Source organism: Thalassophryne amazonica, chromosome 7, assembly GCF_902500255.1.
Source record: "Thalassophryne amazonica chromosome 7, fThaAma1.1, whole genome shotgun sequence".
NCBI classification, from domain to species: Eukaryota; Metazoa; Chordata; class Actinopteri; order Batrachoidiformes; family Batrachoididae; genus Thalassophryne; species Thalassophryne amazonica.
The window spans coordinates 72005729-72026514 of NC_047109.1; the positions used below are offsets into that span (position 1 = coordinate 72005729).

The window sequence follows — 20786 nt, forward strand, 5'->3', positions numbered from 1 at the left end:
CAATCTCCCTTGGACTGGGGCTCCACGCAAGATCCCACCTCGTGGCATATCAATGATCCTAAGAAAGGTGAGGAATCAGCCCAGAACTGCACGGGAGGAGCTTGTCAATGACCTGAAGAGAGCTGGCACGAAGGTTACTGTGGGTATGGGTTAAAATCATGCATGGCATGGAAGGTTCCCCTGCTTAAATCAGCACACGTCCAGGCCTGTCTTAAGTTTGCCCATGACCATTTGGATGATCCAGAGGAGTCATGGGAGAAAGTTATGTGGTCAGATGAGACCAAAATAGAACTTTTTGGTCTTAATTCCACTCGCTGTGCTTGGAGGAAGAAGAATGCTGAGTACCATCCCAAAAACACCATCCCTACTGTGAAGCATGGGGGTGGAAGCATCATGCTTTGGGGGTGTTTTTCTGCACATGGGACAGGACGACTGCAATGTATTATTGAGAGGATGACCGGGGTCATGTATTGCCAGATTTTGGGGAACAACTTCCTTCCCTCAGTTAGAGCATTGAAGATGGGTCATGGATGGGTCTTCCAACATGACAATGACCCAAAGCACACAGCCAGGATAACCAAGGAGTGGCTCCGTAAGAAGCATATCAAGGTTCTGGAGTGGCCTAGCCAGTCTCCAGACCTAAACCCAATAGAAAATCTTTGGAGGGAGCTCAAACTCCGTGTTTCTCAGCGACAGCCCAGTAACCTGGCTGATCTAGAGAAGATCTGTATGGAGGAATGGGCCAAAATCCCTGCTGCAGTGTGTGCAAAACTGGTGAAAAACTACAGGAAACGTTTAACCTCTGTAATTGCAAACAAAGGCTACTGTGCCAAATATTAACATTGATTTTCACAGGTGTTGAAATACTTATTTGCAGCAGTAACATACAATTATAATATATATATATATATATATATATATATATATATATATATATATATATATATACACACACACACGAGGTGTATTAGATAAGAAACCGACACTTATTTATTTTTTTAACTATATGGATTTGAATGACGTGCGATTACACCAATCATGCTTGAACCCTCGTGCGCATGCGTGAGTTTTTTTCACGCGTGTCGGTGACGTCATTTCCCTGTGGGCAGGCCTTGAGTGAGATGTGGTTCAGCCCTCTCGGCTGAATTCCTTTGTTTCACACGCTGCTCGAGACGGCGAGCGTTGCTTTATCAAAAATTTTTCTGGACCTGTGAGGAATATCCGAGTGGACACTATTCGAGAAATTAAGCTGGTTTTCGGTGAAACGTTTAACGGCTGATGAGAGATTATGGGGTGTTTCTGTCGCTGTAAGGACTTCCCACGGAGCGGGACGTCGCGTAGCGCTTCCAGGCGCCGTCGTCGGCCTGTTTCGAGCTGAAAACATCCTAATTTAAGGCTTAATTCACCCAGGACGTCGTGAGAGAACAGGGAAGATTCAGATGAGGCCGGCATGAGGACTTTATGTGGACATTCCACTGTTTAAGGACATTTTGTAATGAAAGACGTGTGCGCAAATTCGGCGAGTCGTTTCTGTGACGACTCGGCGAATCTGTGTGCGCCGCGACAGGAAAAACACTTCCGTGTTGAAAACCATTTGTAAAATTCAGGCGGCTTTTGATGGCTTTCAACAAGTGAGTAACTGAGAAATTGTTTAACAGCTTGGGCATGTTCCAACTTGCCCGTTAAGGTTTCCAACGGAGGTGTTTTCCTGTCGCGACCCCCCGCGGTCGGGTCCGGCCCGACATGCGACTCTGCCCGCACGTTCTTTCATTACAAAATGTCCGTTAACAATGGAATGTCCGAATAAACTCCTCATGCCGACTTCTTCTGAAAGTTCTCTGTTCTCTGACGACTTCCTGGGTCAACAGAGCCTGAAATGTGGAAGTTTTCAACTTGAAACAGCGAGACGCTGCCGCATCGAAGCGCAGATCGCCGTCAGGCACCGTGGGCCGTCCTTAAAGCGACACTTACAGACCAAAATCTCTCATCAGCCGTTAAAATTTTTACCGAAAACCACCTGAATTTATCGAATGGTGTCCACTCAGTTGTGCCTTACTGCTTTTGAAAAAATTTTTATCAAACAAAGCAGCAGTCTCTGAGCCATTCCTAAACAATGAAAAATCGACGAGAGGGTGGGCGACTCCTCACTCAAAGACTGCCCACAGGTGAATGACGTAACCGACAGGCGTGAAAAAATTCTCGCATGCCCACGAGGGTTCAAGCATGTCTGATGTAATCACACGTGATTCAAATCAATATGGTTTTTGAAAAAAATAATAAGGTCGGATACTTTTCTAATAGACCTCGTACATATATATCATACATTCCGATTTCAGATTTTTTTTTTTTTTTTTTTTTAGATTATGTCTCTCACAGTGGACATGCACCTAAGATGAAAATTTCAGACCCCCCCATGATATTTCTAAGTGGCAGAACTTGCAAAATCGCAAGGTGTTCAAATACTTATTTTCCTCACTGTACATATTTAAGGGCCAAAAATGAGACATTAAGGTTTCTGCGTAAGTATTATTTTTTCCTTTTACACAGGTGTAACTTCATGAATTGGTGAACCAGGAGATATATAGTCCAGGTGATGCCAGAGGATCCTGTGTTGCCCCACAGAAAAAGGCACATTAACGTTTCAAAACATATCTGAATCCAAACAGTCAAACCGTCTGAAAAGGCTGTAGTAAGACTCACAACTTAAAAAACACTAGCAAATACAATTGTATCCCCAAAAATGTGTTCCTTGGACAACAGCAAAACAACCAATACAATTCTGGAGTCAATGTTTATTAAAGAAACAGATGAAACTGAAATAACTGACATAGTTCATAAATTAAAAGGGGGGGGGGGGGGGGGAAGAGATCAACTGATAGTTTAAATTTTGATATGTTTTGATAAAAAATATTGATTGTTTTGTTAAACCTCTAACCTATATTTGTATTTTGTCATTAATGACCGGGAAATTTCCTTCTAAATTGAAAATAGCCAAAGTGATGCCATTGTTCAAATCTAGTGATAAACATGTCTTTTCGAACTATAGGCCTATTTCACTGTTACCGCAATTTTCTAAAAATCTGGAAAAGGTATTTGCAAGGAGGTTGAATAACGTCTTGCATAGTCACTCAGTTTTTGAGAACTGTCTCCTCCACACAGATTTACCATAGAGTGCCATACTGTTTGTATTTCTTCATAAGTGACATAAATAAAGTTCAAGACATATTCAGTGACTTGGAAATGTTCATGTATCCATCTCCTGACTTGTCTGAAGAAAACTGGCAATTAAACTGATCATTTACATGTATTATACAAAAGGGGCTGATTACTTATGCAACCCATCATCTTGGCTTTTATATTTTTAATTAATTTATATCAAGTTGTAGAAATTTACTTTCAGTTTGCGTCTAAGGAAGATAATTTTAGAATTTTTTATATTGAGAAGCCTGATTTACTTTTTGTATTTGAAATGCCATAAATTAAAATGCGTGACATACCAAGGGGCTGAATACTTTTGCAAGCCATTGTATGACCTACTGCATTGAGGGTTGGGGAAACACATACAAGACTAATACAAACTCAATATTCTTGCTACAAAAGAAAGCCATAAGAGTTATTACTGACAAACCCTACCATGAACCAACAAACCCATTATTTATCTGTTTACACATTTAAAAATTCTGGGAAATGGATGATTACACTACAATTCAAATCAAGTATAAAGTCAAAAACAAACTTTTTCCTCAACATGTCCACAATCTGTTTAAAATGAGGGAGTCCAGTTACAATTTGAGAGAAATGTTAGTATTTGAGAAGTCAAAGATTCAAACTACTGTAAAAAGTAATTGCATTTCTGTTAAAGGTGTCAACATTTGGAATAATTGTCCTGATAACATCAAATTATCTGGTACCTTAGTCTGCTTTAAAAGAATCTATAAGAACAATATAATTAAGTTTTATTATCCGAAGAACTAGGTTTATAGATTTTTGTTACTGTTCTTGGGGATTGTGTACTGTGTTTGTCTGGATGTTTGGATTTTTTTTTTGATTAATTAATTTTATACTGTCTGTGCTGGCATTTGCTGTTGGAAGTACAGCACAGGTGCTGGTCAAATAATTAGAATATCATGAAAAAATTGATTTATTTCAGTAATTCCATTCAAAAAGTGTAACTTGTATATTATATTCATTCATTACACAGACCGATATATTTCAAATTTTTATTTCTTTTAATTTTGATGATTATAAATGACAACTAATGAAAATCCCAAATTCAGTGTCTCAGAAAATTAGATTACTTAAGACCAATACAAAAAAGGATTTTTATAAATGTTGGCCAACTGAAAAGTATGAACATGAAAAGTATGAGCATGTACAGCACTCAATATGTAGTTGGGGCTCCTTTTGCCTGAATTACTGCAGCAATGCGGCATGGCATGGAGTTGATCAGTCTGTGACACTGCTCAGGTGGTATGAGAGCCCACATTGCTCTGATAATGGCCTTCAGCTCTTCTGCATTGTTGGGTCTGGTGTGTCGCATCTTCCTCTTCACAATACCCCATAGATTTTTTTTTTTCAATGGGGTTATGTTCAGGCGGGTTTGCTGGCCAATTAAGAACAGGGATACCGCTGCCCTTAAACCAGGTACTGGTAGCTTTGGCACTGTGTGCAGGTGCCAAATCCTGTTGGAAAATGAAATCTGCATCTCTATAAAGTTGGTCAGCAGCAGGAAGCATGAAGTGCTCTACAACTTGGTACTACAACTTCCTAGTAGACGGCTGCGTTGACCTTGGACCTCAGAAAACAGTGGACAAACACCAGCAGATGACATGGCGCCCCAAACCATCACTGACTGTGGAAACTTTACACTGGACCTCAAGCAACGTGGTTTCTGTGCCTCTCCTCTCTTCTCCAGATTCTGGGACCTTGATTTCCAAAGGAAATGCAAAATTTACTTTCATCAGAGAACATAACTTTGAACCACTCAGCAGCAGTCCAGTCCTTTTTGTCTTTAGCCCAGGCAAGACGTCAAGTCAGCAGTCTGCCCCATGATTGTGTAGCCTACAGAACTAGACTGAGAGACCAGTTAAAGGCCTTTGCAGGTGTTTTGAGTTAATGAGCTGATTAGAGTGTGCCACCAGGTGTCTTCAATATTGAACCTTTTCACAATATTCTAATTTTCTGAGATACTGAATTTGGGGTTTTCATTTGAAATATATCAGTCTGTGTGTAATGAATGAATATAATATACAAGTTTCAGTTTTTGAATGGAATTACTGAAATAAGTCTAATTTCTAATTATATGACCAGCACCTGTATGTGTATGTATACTCAGCAAAAATATAAACGCAACACTTTTGGTTTTGCTCCCATTTTGTATGGATTTTGTATGAGATGAACTCAAGATCACATACACAATATCACCATTTCCCTCAAATATTGTTCACAAACCAGTCTAAATCTGTGATAGTGAGCACTTCTCCTTTGCTGAGATAATCCATCCCACCTCACAGGTGTGCCATATCAAGATGCTGATTAGACACCATGATTAGTGCACAGGTGTGCCTTAGACTGCCCACAATAAAAGGCCACTCTGAAAGGTGCAGTTTTATCACACAGCACAATGCCACAGATGTCGCAAGATTTGAGGGAGCGTGCAATTGGCATGCTGACAGCAGGAATGTCAACCAGAGCTGTTGCTCGTGTATTGAATGTTCATTTCTCTACCATAAGCCGTCTCCAAAGGCATTTCAGAGAATTTGGCGGTACATCCAACCAGCCTCACAACCGCAGACCACGTGTAACCACACCAGCCCAGGACCTCCACATCCAGCATGTTCACCTCCAAGATCGTCTGAGACCAGCCACTCGGACAGCTGCTGAAACAATCGGTTTGCATAACCAAAGAATTTCTGCACAAACTGTCAGAAACCGTCTCAGGGAAGCTCATCTGCATGCTCGTCGTCCTCATCGGGGTTTCGACCTGACTCCAGTTCGTCGTCGTAACCGACTTGAGTGGGCAAATGCTCACATTCGCTGGCGTTTGGCATGTTGGAGAGGTGTTCTCTTCACGGATGAATCCCGGTTCACACTGTCCAGATACTGTGACGAGATCCTGGGGCCCACTGTTGTGCCATCCAAGAACATCACCTCATGTTGCAGCAGGATAATGCACGGTCCCATGTTGCAAGGATCTGTACACAATTCTTGGAAGCTGAAAATGTCCCAGTTCTTGCATGGCCGGCATACTCACCGGACATGTCACCCATTAAGCATGTTTGGGATGCTCTGGACCGGTGTATACGACAGCGTGTACCAGTTCCTGCCAATATCCAGCAACTTCGCACAGCCATTGAAGAGGAGTGGACCAACATTCCACAGGCCACAATTGACAACCTGATCAACTCTATGCGAAGGAGATGTGTTGCACTGCATGAGGCAAATAGTGGTCACACCAGATACTGACTGGTATCCCCCCCCAATAAAACAAAACTGCACCTTTCAGAGTGGCCTTTTATTGTGGACAGTCTAAGGCACACCTGTGCACTAATCATGGTGTCTAATCAGCATCTTGATATGGCACACCTGTGAGGTGGGATGGATTATCTCAGCAAAGGAGAAATGCTCACTATCACAGATTTAGACTGGTTTGTGAACAATATTTGAGGGAAATGGTGATATTGTGTATGTGGAAAAAGTTTTAGATCTTTGAGTTCATTTCATACAAAATGGGAGCAAAACCAAAAGTGTTGCGTTTATATTTTTGTTGAGTGTATGTATGTATATGTAAGGAGTGGGCATTTATAAACTTTGCTTCTGCCCACACCCTTATGGTCACACATGTTCACTGTTAAATTGTCTTATTTATGAATTTTTTGTTATTGTTGAGTCCATCCATCCATCCATTTGCTTCCGCTTTATCCGGAGTCGGGTCACGGGGGCAGCAGCTCAAACAAAGCCGCCCAGACCTCCCGATCCACACACACCTCCCCCAGCTCCTCCGGGGGAACCCCAAGGCGTTCCCAAACCAGCCGAGAGATGTAGTCCCTCCAGCGTGTCCTGGGTCTTCCCCGGGGCCTCCTCCCAATGGGACGTGCCCGGAACACCTCTCCAGCGAGGCGTCCAGGGGCATCCGGAAAAGATGCCCGAGCCACCTCAACTGACTCCTTTCGACGTGGAGGAGCAGCGGCTCGACTCCGAGCTCCTCCCGAGTGACCAAGCTCCTCACCCTATCTCTAAGGGAGCGCCCAACCACGCTACGGAGGAAACTCATCTCGGCCGCTTGTACTTGCGATCTCGTTCTTTCGGTCATGAGCCAAATCTCATGACCATAGGTGAGGATCGGAAGGTAGATCGATCGGTAAATCGAGAGCTTTGCCCCCCTACTCAGCTCTCTCTTCACCACGATGGTCTGATACACACAGACGCTGCACCGATCCGTCCAGTGCACGCTGAAGGTCCTGATTTGACGAAGCCAACAGAACCACATCGTCCGCAAACAGCAGAGACGAGATTCTGTGGTTCACAAACCAGACCCCCTCTACACCCTGGCTGCACCTAGAAATTCTGTCCATAAAGATAATGAACAGAACCAGTGACAAAGGGCAGCCCTGGCGGAGGCCAACGTGCACTGGAAACAGGTTTGACTTACTACCGGCAATACGAACCAAGCTCCTGCTGTGGTTGTACAGGGACCGGATAGCCCTTAGCAAAGGACCCCAGATCCCGTACTCCCGGAGCACCCCCCACAGGGTGCCCCGAGGGACATGGTCGAACGCCTTCTCCAGATCCACAAAACACATGTGGACTGGTTGGGCGAACTCCCATGAACCCTCCAGCACCCGATGGAGCATGTAGAGCTGGTCCAGTGTGCTGCGACCAGGACAAAAACCACACTGCTCCTCCTGAATCTGAGGTTCGACCATCGGTCGAATTCTCCTCTCCAGTACTCTGGAATAGACCTTACCGGGGAGGCTGAGGAGTGCGATATCCCTATAGTTGGAACACACCCTCCGGTCCCCCTTCTTAAACAGAGGGACCACCACCCCGGTCTGCCAATCCAGAGGCACTGTCCCCAATCGCCACGCGATGTTGCAGAGGCGTGTCAGCCAAGACAGTCCCACAACATCCAGAGACTTAAGGTACTCAGGACGGATTTCATCCACCCCAGGAGCCTTGCCACCGAGGAGCTTTCTAACCACCTCGGTGACTTCGGCCTGGGTAATGGACGAGTCCGCATGAGTCCCCAGTCTCTGCTTCCTCGTTGGAAGACGTGACGATGGGACTGAGGGGATTATTGTTGAGTCTGTGTGCCAAATAAATTCATTTATTCATTCAACTTAGGGCAATTTAAGTTAAATACAATGCAAATGTCATTTTGTTGCATAACATGAACCCCCCCCATGCTCATCCGCTCCTCTTCTTACTCCCCTGACCCCTCCTCTCAGTGCAGCAGCAGTTAGTTTAAGCCACACCACCAACACATTGAATGCAGAAGGAAATGACCTTTAATCTGTAAAATAATCTGTTTCTGAATTAACAGTAATGGACACTGGAGGATTTATTACTTGAAATTGCTGCTCTGATTTTCATTTTTTTTTTTTTTTTTTTAACTCTTTGTTCAACTTTGCTCTGAAAATGAGACCAAATGCAGCTGCTGTCGCTTCACTCACACAGTGTGTATGTGTGAGAGAGAGAGACTGTAGAATATTGTTGACTGTATGTACATCATCTTAATTTTTATTTTTTGCTCTAATGCAACACTTGCTTTAACAATGTAAACATATGTTCCCCATGTCAATAAAGCTCCACTGAAATGAAATGAAATGAGAGACAGCATGGAAAAGAGAGAGAGAGAAAACGCAAGCTGTGTGTGTCTGTTCACTTGGGCAAGTGAGGATTATAAAGCACGAGTCTGACAGCAACGTTTTCTCACCAGTGTGGAGTGGGCAAGCGTTACTGTTAAGCCCTGTCATATACGGCCTTTTGGCAGCCCAAACGACCAAAATCCATCATAGTGATGGAAATCGTTCATTCCTGAGAGTGTGTATAAAAATTGGATGATCTGAAGGATATTCACAAAGCGATAGTGGTATTGTGCGGTCAGCACGATGCAGGATGTACATTTCCTGTTGATATTTGTGTGGGTTTGTGAGTCATTTCTTACCTGGTAGTTGGTGGTGGCAGTAGTACAGCCTGGGAGGGGGCTGAACATGGCGCTACCACAGCAGCTTTGCCCACTGTTACAGGGAAGGCGTTAGCTGCATGCACTGCTCCACCCTGAGGCCGCTGAGACTGGACCACAGACATCGGAGCAATCTGGATGATCTAGAAAAGAAAAGCGCACCAGACACAAACTTTAATAAGTGGTGCAGAATGATATGTAACCGACACCAATAGTCAATTTTACTATAACTCGACAGAAAATTTTCAGAATAGACTATGTTCATCTTGTGCAAGTTCTCACTGACCTTGCTTCCTGCCTGAGCACCATTCTGGACGGGAAGAGGTGGGGCTACAATAGGAAAATGCTGGGCAGGGGCTGGTGCTGTATGCACTGTTGCCATGGGCACAAGCATTTTACCCTGGAGAACAGGGGACTGTGTTTGTACTGAGGAAAAGGAAGAGAGGGACAGGCAGCATTTTGTTAGGACAAGGCACAGATTAAAAATTATGTAGCTAAGGGCTCATTATCATCCTCTCTTACTGCATGTCATAACTGCTCAGGTGGAACTCTCACCTCTGGTCCCAGGGCTGACAACTCCTACTGCTGGACTGGATGTATAACCTGACAGTGAACTAGAACCCTGATGCTTTCCATTGGCCAGAGACACATGTGTTGGTGGAGCACTGGGCAGGTTGAAAATACTGGTGGGCTGGCTGAGCTGCTGAGGTGGACTCTTAGGGTTGATGTTGGCAGGTAAGGTTGGTAAGATGTACTGTACTTGAGTGATGGCCTTACTCCCAGGAGGGGCAAGGGAAGAGGCAGGAAGAAACTGGGGCTGGAGCAGGGGCAGAGGCCCGTTGGTTTGGTTGTGCGGTGCAGAAACTGCGGTGGTGGGAAAGACTTGCTGCTGGGAAGGCTGAGGGGAGGGAGTGATGAGCTGTACAGCCGGCTGGGCTGACAGAGCCCCTCCTAAAACCAAATTGGTGACAACCCCACCAGGGCCTACACCTGCACCGACTGCGCTAGGAGATGATGAGGAGTGGTATCCACCACCTGTGACTGGAGCTCCGCTTCCTGATCCTGAACCAATGAGAATTTGTGGTTGCTGCTGGAGTATCTGGGGCTTTCTTTCTGGTGGGTGTGGACTGGATGAGGAAAGTCCATCTCTGGGTTTACTGGCGATAGGAACTGGTGTGCTGATTACTGGGCGCATTACATTGGTCACAACAGTGGAAGCTACTCTCACAGCCCCCATGCCAATGAGTGGGCTCGCACTCACTGAATTGACCGAGGAGGGAGCAGGCCCTGTAGCGGGAGAAGTAGAGATGACCGACTGACTGGAGGACAGTGATACAGAAGGGGCTGTCAGTCCCCCTCCCTCTCCCACAAATCCATCCTTGCCTTCGCGCTCTCCTCCTCCCTTCCTTCTGTGCTCTGAAAATCCTGCCCCTGCTGATCTCCCTTCGTCATAGCGTTTGGCAGTGGGGTAAGATGAAAGCGAGACGCTCCTGCCGTGGGGCGTTGGATGAGAAGATGATGATGATGAAGCCGAGGAAGAGCAGATGACTGGAGCAAAAATTCTCTGTAAAGGCATGTGGATGGACAGAGTAAATTATTCTGAGCAAAGAAGCATATTGTTAGGGAGGGGTGTTATTTCAAAAAATTTGGAAATCTTTAAATGTTTGCATGGAATATGGAAATATACATGGAATAAACCATAGCAGGATAAATCTTGAGTCATTTGGTTCCAAAAACCCATATGGACGGAGCGTATGAAAATTTCAAGTAACGCATGTGTCGTATATGTACTGTTGACGTAGAAAACCACTCTGTTGCTTATAATTAGTTCATTGTGGCCATGTCATTCTTTACATGTGATGATTATACTCAACTGATGTTCCTGAAATAAAAACTACAAAGATTTTGTTTGTTACAATTGATCCTAACATATATACTGAAATTAGGTTTTTTGACAATTACTCTTTTAAAAAAAACAAAAAAAAAAAACACCAGATAGGCTTATTGTTACTTCAGAAGTTGAATATAAACTTGGGGTCAAGCAACATTTGGAGCCAAATTTCAAGTCTCTTGGTGCAGCGGTTCTCAAGATATGACATTTTCGTCGATATTTTTGGCAATTTTTGAACCCAATATCTTCACTGGCTCCGTCCATATGGGTTTTTGGAACCAAATGACCCAAAATGTATCCTGCTATGGTTTATTCCGTGTATATTTCCATATTCCATGCAAACATTTATAGGTTTCCAATTTTTTTGAAACAACACCCCTCCCTAATATTGTAGATGGAAAGTACTTTAACGTGATGAATTAATGCATGTGTAAACAATTGAGAAGCTCAACAACAGGTGACAAAGAGTTTTGAAAAGCTGTTTACCTTGCAGTCACTTTCATCTGCAGAGCCATTTTCACTGTCACTGTCAGTAACTCTCTCCTTACACTTGAGGTCTATGGAAGGGGGAGGATAGGACTCCTCTGTGTATGTATGGGGGTGGGGGTTGTTGGACATGACACATATGATAGTTATTCACTTATTCAGCCAAGGAAGTGCCAAGCATCCAAATCTACTCAGACTTCTTTTACACCCATGAAACTAAAATATGGAGGTAGATTCAAAATGGATATAATTTAATGAGCATGAACAATACCATAAAAACACAATATATCATTTCGTGAAGTTACTTCAAAAGGAATTATATTTGCTTGTTTAAGAATGATGACGTGTGTTTGCATTTTAATCTAATAATGCACTTTTGAGAGTCAGACCAGGCACTCTCTAAGGTGGTTTTCCTTGATCTAAGGGTTGACAGCTATATGTACGGTTCCTGACATTCTTCTGTTTTCCTTAATTCTCTGTAGGTTTTCTTTCTCATTCATTTCAAGATGTCATCCATCCACATTTGTCTCTGCTGTCCTCCACCTCTCTGCTCTTCTATCGGCCCTTTCCAGAGGCAGATGTCCAGAACCACATCTCAACATGTGTCCAGCATATTACAGTTTTGTCTTTGTAGCCTGTAGTAGAGCTTGCTTTTACCCTGTTCTTCTTAGTAAGCCTCTCTATTCATCTTATTCTAAACACAAGTCTACAGCACTGTATTTCAACTACAGTCACTAGTTTGGATTTTGGTGCTGATGATCTATGTTTCAGAAGTGTAGCTGATTGTCATAAATATGTTCTTAAGAGTTTAAGTTTCAGTGTTATGCTGACATTACTTCATAACATTGCTTCACACTCAAAAAATGTAGTCTTTGCCAGATCAGGACAGGTCTTGTAGGATATGCTGATTGCCACATCCAGCATACGCCCTGGATCCTAGACAGCAACCACCCAGAGAAAAAGTCCACCTTTACTTCTCAAAAGTGCTGCCATCAGGGGCATCCCCATGGTCTTTTCCAGTTGCTGGGGTCCTGAACACTGCTGCATCATATCCAGACAACCACATGCCCAAAATGCAGCTGATATTCCATGATTATGCAAGTGATACCCCTCATCTGAGCATACCAAATAACTGTAGACACAACGTCATTTCAGCGGCATCGGCATAATCACTGCAATACAACTCTGTCCCGGCACCTTATTCAATTCATTTCATTTATATAGAACCAAATCACAAGAAAGTTGCGTCAAAGCACTTCACACAAGTAACGTCTAACCTTACCAGCCCTTATGACTTCATAAGCTCTTCTAGAGCATCTCGAAATCTCAAAGGCCAATGATCCAGACACATTAACTTCATACAGAGATACGTGAATGTCCACACAAGTTCAACACATTTACGGCATACAGATACACATCTGATGGCCAAGTCCAGGAAGTCACTCAAAGCCTGGATCTTAATCTTGATCAAAGACAATTGCAAATCGAAACACTGGCTCCTCTCTCAGCTTCTGAAGTGCTGCAATCAGGGCTTCCGTTGACTGCGTTCCTTTGATTCTATGATACAGCTGCCTAAGTAGTTGTAGTAGTAGTAGTATTAATTTATTTATTGTAACTGGTGACCATCTGCACTCACTGTTTTATTTTATGTAGTGATGAAAGTGGGCCATGAAAAAAAAAAAAAAAAAAAAAAACTGAAAATTTTTGGCAAGGACCAAAGGCCCTAAGTCTCTGGTGGGGGGTCTGGGGGTTCTCCCCCAGAAAAAACTTGAGATCTCAGATGCATTCTGGTGCATTTTCAGGTCTATTTACCCACCAAAAAATATCTCCCAAAAAATATTTTTTTTGTTGGGTCAGGTCAATTTTTCCACCCGTCTTTTCACACAACTTGTATTGTGCTACCAGCCTTTAATAATAATAAAAAATACATTGTGGTTCAGAAAACTACATCATACAACCCCTGGCAAAAATTATGGAATCACCAGCCTCGGAGGATGTTCATTCAGTTGTTTAATTTTGTAGAAAAAAAGCAGATCACAGACATGACACAAAACTCAAGTCATTTCAAATGGCAACTTTCTGGCTTTAAGAAACACTATAAGAAATCAAGACAAAAAGATTGTGGCAGTCAGTAACAGTTACTTTTTAGACCAAACACAGGGAAAAAAATATGGACTCACTCAATTCTGAGGAATAAATTATGGAATCACCCTGTAAATTTTCATCCCCAAAACTAACACCTGCATCAAATCAGATCTGCTCGTTAGTCTGCATCTAAAAAGGAGTGATCACACCTTGGAGAGCTGTTGCACCAAGTGGACTGACATGAATCATGGCTCCAACACGAGAGATGTCAATTGAAACAAAGGAGAGGATTATCAAACTCTTAAAAGAGGGTAAATCATCACGCAATGTTGCAAAAGATGTTGGTTGTTCACAGTCAGCTGTCTAAACTCTGGACCAAATACAAACAACATGGGAAGGTTGTTAAAGGCAAGCATACTGGTAGACCAAGGAAGACATCAAAGCATCAAGACAGAAAACTTAAAGCAATATGTCTCAAAAATCAAAAATGCACAACAAAACAAATGAGGAACGAATGGGAGGAAACTGGAGTCAACGTCTGTGACCGAACTGTAAGAAACCGCCTAAAGGAAATGGGATTTACATACAGAAAAGCTAAACAAAAGCCATCATTAACACCTAAACAGAAAAAAACAAGGTTACAATGGGCTAAGGAAAAGCAATCGTGGACTGTGGATGACTGGATGAAAGTCATATTCAGTGATGAATCTCGAATCTGCATTGGGCTAGGTGATGATGCTGGAACTTTTGTTTGGTGCCGTTCCAATGAGATTTATAAAGATGACTGCCTGACGAGAACATGTAAATTTCCACAGTCATTGATGATATGGGGCTGCATGTCAGGTAAAGGCACTGGGGAGATGGCTGTCATTACATCATCAATAAATGCACAAGTTTACGTTGATATTTTGGACACTTTTCTTATCCCATCAATTGAAAAGATGTTTGGGGATGATGAAATCATTTTTCAAGATGATAATGCATCTTGCCATAGAGCAAAAACTGTGAAAACATTCCTTGCAAAAAGACACATAGGGTCAATGTCATGGCCTGCAAATAGTCCAGATCTTAATCCAATTGAAAATCTTTGGTGGAAGTTGAAGAAAATGGTCCATGACAAGGCTCCAACCTGCAAAGCTGATCTGGCAACAGCAATCAGAGAAAGTTGGAGCCAGATTGATGAAGAGTACTGTTTGTCACTCATTAAGTCCATGCCTCAGAGACTGCAAGCTGTTATAAAAGCCAGAGGTGGTGCAACAAAATACTAGTGATGTGTTGGAGCGTTCTTTTGTTTTTCATGATTCCATAATTTTTTCCTCAGAATTGAGTGATTCCATATGTTTTCCCTGTGCTTGGTCTAAAAAAGTAACCGTTACTGCCTGCCACAATTTTTTTTCCTGATTTCTTAGTGTTTCTTAAAGCCAGAAAGTTGCCATTTGAAATGACTCTAGTTTTGTGTCATGTCTGTGATCTGCTTTTTTTCTACAAAATTAAACAACTGAATGAACATCCTCCGAGGCCGGTGATTCCATAATTTTTGCCAGGGGTTGTAAAAGAAATGACAATTCAAAGCACTCAAAAATAGTAATTCTCAGTATCGATTCAAATGAACAACTTTATTGCACATTAATATTTCACCTTGTTTAAACTTTACTCACTTCTGAGTTTTCTTTAGAGCTATTGGTGATCTCTGTTTTCAAATTTTTGCCCACCTTAAAATCCTTACAAATATGTTTTGAATTCAACATTAATTTCTGATTACTGTACATTTTGAAGTAAAAAAAAACAAAACTTTTCTTACATTAGAAAACTTTATGTTTAGACAAATAAAATGAAGTAATGTGCACATGTACAAATGGTTGATTCATTCATTCATTCATTCAGCAAATGCAGTTGTAATTTCTCACCAATGACATCATCGTCCCCTTCCTCCTCACAGATGACCATGCGCTCCTCATCACTGGTCATGTCTTCACTGACTCCACGCTGGGACTGCGACAGAGATGGGGCATGACTTGAAAAATGACTGCCTCCATCCCCACACATCTAAGAGAAGGGTTACACATGATACAACAGATATAGCAGAGATGTCTGGGGTTTCCTACGGTGTATTTTAAGTGTGCTCTGAATTTTATTATTTGTAGATGTCATGTATGACATTGTGTCTTCTGCATATTTCACTGAATGTCTGTGCATGCTTTCACTAAAGCATGCAGTCAGATGTGACACAAACTAAGAATTCCTACATACAGCACAAAATTTATTTTTGGAGAATCTGTACTTGACAGTTTTTTTTTTAAATTTTATTTTAACTGTTATTTAAAGGACATGTCTCACGTTTTTTAACTTCCCAGTTAGTAAGACAACATAAAAGTACTCATGATTGTAACTGTGATCTCTGATGTATTTTATTCCTTTCACTCTGAGCATTAGCAGGGGCATTTCCAGAAAATGTTTCACTTGACAATTCTCGGTGTGTGACGTCCTAATTAGCAAAACAGAAACATCCCAATGACTAACAGAGGGAAAAGAACCTGCTCCATCCAAAATTGAAGCTTCTGAGCTGCTGTTCGAATGTGATGGCTCGGATTTACAGAGAGGAAACGACCCACTTCACCCCAAAACTCTTAACTTTTTTAGAGTGTCGGATTTTGGAGCCTTTGGTGATGCACCGTTTGTGTGGATGATGGTTTATTGAAGCTGTGTACATGGACATGGGGACATCTGACACTGTTTTTAACAGACTGCCTGGACACAGATGGATTTGTTACATTGAAAAAGCCAGAATACATTATTTCCAGGAAATTAGTGGACATTATTTAACGTGCCAATCCATAACATGATGGTGGTGAGTCTGGCATGTTCAGAATTTTACCCCTTTTGTGTTTTGTGGCTAGATTTCTATTTTTTGTTTAACTTTGGGAGAGTGTAAATTTGGAGCTGGAATGTATGTATGCTGTGATGTTCGCTGTGTGTGCCCGCACGCGCTGTGCAGCTGACGAGACGCTTGTTTCCCCTCGGCGGCAGATGCATTTTTTTTTTAGATTTTATTGATAACACTCATAATTAAATCGTACACAAAGCTGAACCTGGAACAGAGATGGTTACTGACAGGCTGCGTTTATGACTCATGGCCATGCAGGTGCACAGAAACCTTCACAGAGCTGCAGCTTTTACCATGACTACATCAAAATTCACAGTTTTCACTTAAAAACACGTCATCATAACACGATATCACACTTATGTCAACTTTGGAATTAATCTGTGCCTCCGTTCTTAAAGTTATCAGCTACATTCCATTAAGGCGCACACTGGGACACTTCCTAGTTGCGACTTTAGTTGTCTTAAACACACGAGTACTTTGTTTTCGGACGTCTCCGTAGGTGTTTGTTGCAAATGCCGTATACTTTGAAACCGGTCACGGAAGTGCACAAAGTAATCCCGGTGGATCATCAGATGGTCACTAACAGCCTAAACCTAAATTGTTATGATTTTGGTGCGACATGTTATTTAACTAAAAAATTCTAAAAATTTGTACTTTTACCCAAGTACATTTTGGGCAAGGGTGGTGGCCAAGTGGGTAGTGCACTTGGTTTCAGTGTGGAACCCCAAACCCCAAACCTCACCCCTGCCACATTTCTCCATATAATGTGGAGTTGTGCCAGGAAGGGCATTTGGCGTAAAACTTCAACATGCCAATTCAAGATGCAGATCCACACATGCAGAGGGTATGGGTTACAAATGATTTGATTAGTACTTGCCATCATACCGTCATTATGTCAACCTCATTTTTTTCATATTATGTTTAACAGATGTCTTTTAATGTGCTGCTACATGTTTCAATTTAAACATATCTATAAGACTACACCATACAGCAGGGGTGGCCAAGTTCGGTCCTCAAGAGCCACCTTCCTGACACACTTAGTTGTCTCCCTGCTCCAACACACCTGAATCCAATGAAAGACTTGTCAGCAGACTTTTAATGAGCCTTTCATTGGATTCAGGTGTGTTGGAGCAGGGAGACAACTAAGAGTGTCAGGAAGGTGGCTCTCGAGGACCAAACTTGGCCACCCCTGCCATACAGGATCTATTTAATAATTTTCTAAATCATTGCTTCTTTACTTTTTTATATAATTGACAGAATTTACCTGTTCTTTCACCTTCAAAACTTAAGCACATTTACAGTAACATCAGAAAATGGCTTTTTTATACTTGAGTAACATTAATGTCACATACTCAAGTAAACACGAAATGGTGACTTAAGTTGTGTCTGAATTATTTTCATGTAACACATCTGCACTTTTACTCAAATATGGCTTTCCACTACATTATAGTACATCATTGTGCACAAGATCCATCTTTCCTTCTTCAATGTTCATAATTTTTTTTTAAATTGCCAGTCTCTCTCTCTCCCTCTCTCCATCTATATAGATAGACTGTACTGAAAAACAACAATAACCATATTCTTCAACAATAACAGGCACAACAACAGGATTTGGACAAAAATGGCAGGGGAACATTGTGGATGAATCCAGCAGAGATGATTGCGTGTAAATTATGGTTAGCAGATTCCTATTTCAAAAATCAGGTTACTGGGTCTCTCAGTTGTTTCATCTTCTTACCTGTGCCAGTTCTGCCAGCGCCTGTGCATTACCCCTGTCACTACGCTCCAGGCTGTGCACGGCACTCTGAGAAAATGCTCGTGGACGGGTGAGCTGACCCACATGACCCTCTCCTGTACTCCTCTCAGACATTCCCATCAGACCTGGACCGACCCCCTTCAACTCTATAGAATGAGGCTCTATCACAGACCAAAAAGAGGACCAATTAACTTTATAGTATTTGAGAAAACCAAAACAATGCAAAGATGTGGTTAAAATGTGTGTGACTGTGTTTTACGCATAGCATGAGAGCCAACTAAGACCCACCAGTGGTCTCAGACATGCTCCGCTCTCTGATGTCTTTTCCCCCTGGGATCCCGCGGCCTTCAGAACTGGACTTCTTCCTGTCTTTGTTGCACCACTTCCAGTCTGGATGTGCCTTGAAATGGGCCTCTTTTACCTGGAACAGCAGACATACATACATACATATATATATATATATATATATATATATATATACACACATATACATATATACACACACAGTGCTTGTGTCCTTGCTTGCCTCTACTGGTGGTTGGCTCTCACTGCGGTATTGTATCACTTCCTGTTCCGGAGCACAGCGGTGTTTTTCTGTATCTGTTAGCTGTTTAATCTGTGCAGTTAGATTGATCTAGTTATCTAGATTACGATTTGTTTCCCAGTGTAATCTTCACGTGCCTTAACTAAAGCACTCCTTCTGCTGAATCACCTCTAAATTATTTACACATTATTCACTTTGCGTGTTTTTAGGAATCCGCTAGCTTAGCGTAGCTACTAGCTCTTAGCCGATTTAGCATGGCGGCTTCTCCTGTCTCTCCCGCACTTTTCTGCTCTGGGTGTGAAATGTTTAGTTATTCCTCGGCCTCCTTTAGCAGTAATGGTACTTGTAATAAGTGTAGCTTATTCGTAGCTTTGGAGGCCAGGCTGGGCGAATTGGAGACTCGCCTCCGCACCGTGGAAAATTCTACAGCTAGCCAGGCCCCTGTAGTCGGTGCAGACCAAGGTAGCTTAGACGCCGTTAGTTACCCCCTGGCAGATCCCGAGCAGCCGGGAAAGCAGGCCGACTGGGTGACTGTGAGGAGGAAGCGTAGTTCTAAACAGAAGCCCCGTGTACACCGCCAACCCGTTCACATCTCTAACCGTTTTTCCCCACTCGGCGACACACCCGCCGAGGATCAAACTCTGGTTATTGGCGACTCTGTTTTGCGAAATGTGAAGTTAGCGACACCAGCAACCGTAGTCAATTGTCTTCCGGGGGCCAGAGCAGGCGACATTGAAGGAAATTTGAAACTGCTGACTAAGGCTAAGCGTAAATTTGGTAAGATTGTAATTCACGTCGGCAGTAATGACACCCGGTTACGTCAATCGGAGGTCACTAAAATTAACATTAAATCGGTGTGTAACTTTGGAAAAACAATGTCAGACTCTGTAGTTTTCTCTGGGCCCCTCCCCAATCAGACCGGGAGTGACATGTTTAGCCGCATGTTCTCCTTGAACTGCTGGCTGTCTGAGTGGTGTCCAAAAAATGAGGTGGGCTTCATAGATAATTGGCAAAGCTTCTGGGGAAAACCTGGTCTTGTTAGGAGAGACGGCATCCATCCCACTTTGGATGGAGCAGCTCTCATTTCTAGAAATCTGGCCAATTTTCTTAAATCCTCCAAACCGTGACTATCCAGGGTTGGGACCAGGAAGCAGAGTTGTAGTCTTACACACCTCTCTGCAGCTTCTCTCCCCCTGCCATCCCCTCATTACCCCATCCCCGTAGAGATGGTGCCTGCTCCCAGACTACCAATAACCAGCAAAAATCTATTTAAGCATAAAAATTCAAAAAGAAAAAATAATATAGCACCTTCAACTGCACCACAGACTAAAACAGTTAAATGTGGTCTATTAAACATTAGGTCTCTCTCTTCTAAGTCCCTGTTGGTAAATGATATAATAATTGATCAACATATTGATTTATTCTGCCTTACAGAAACCTGGTTACAGCAGGATGAATATGTTAGTTTAAATGAGTCAACACCCCCGAGTCACACTAACTGTCAGAATGCTCGTAGCACGGGCCGAGGCGGAGGATTAGCAGCAATCTTCCATTCCAGCTTATTAATTAATCAAAAACCCAGACAGAGCTTTAATTCATTTGAAAGCTTGACTCTTAGTCTTGTCCATCCAAATTGGAAGTCCCAAAAAACAGTTTTATTTGTTATTATCTATCGTCCACCTGGTCGTTACTGTGTTTCTCTGTGAATTTTCAGACCTTTTGTCTGACTTAGTGCTTAGCTCAGATAAGATAATTATAGTGGGCGATTTTAACATCCACACAGATGCTGAGAATGACAGCCTCAACACTGCATTTAATCTATTATTAGACTCTATTGGCTTTGCTCAAAAAGTAAATGAGTCCACCCACCACTTTAATCATATCTTAGATCTTGTTCTGACTTATGGTATGGAAATAGAAGACTTAACAGTATTCCCTGAAAACTCCCTTCTGTCT

General features: G+C 42.5%; 1 protein-coding gene across 2 annotated transcripts in view; it reads right to left on the reverse strand.

The window, feature by feature from the left end:
* The window catches only part of cicb (capicua transcriptional repressor b), a 134992-nt gene that overhangs the window by 18132 nt on the left and 96074 nt on the right, over nucleotides 1–20786 (reverse strand). For both annotated transcript variants that reach the window (XM_034174421.1, XM_034174422.1), the window contains 7 exons: nucleotides 18575–18707; nucleotides 18269–18447; nucleotides 15554–15692; nucleotides 11562–11659; nucleotides 9740–10748; nucleotides 9471–9610; nucleotides 9167–9327 (listed from right to left, as the gene is read on the reverse strand). In XM_034174421.1, the coding sequence (XP_034030312.1) occupies nucleotides 9167–9327; nucleotides 9471–9610; nucleotides 9740–10748; nucleotides 11562–11659; nucleotides 15554–15692; nucleotides 18269–18447; nucleotides 18575–18707 (1859 nt within the window). The remainder of the gene's footprint in view (nucleotides 1–9166; nucleotides 9328–9470; nucleotides 9611–9739; nucleotides 10749–11561; nucleotides 11660–15553; nucleotides 15693–18268; nucleotides 18448–18574; nucleotides 18708–20786) is intronic.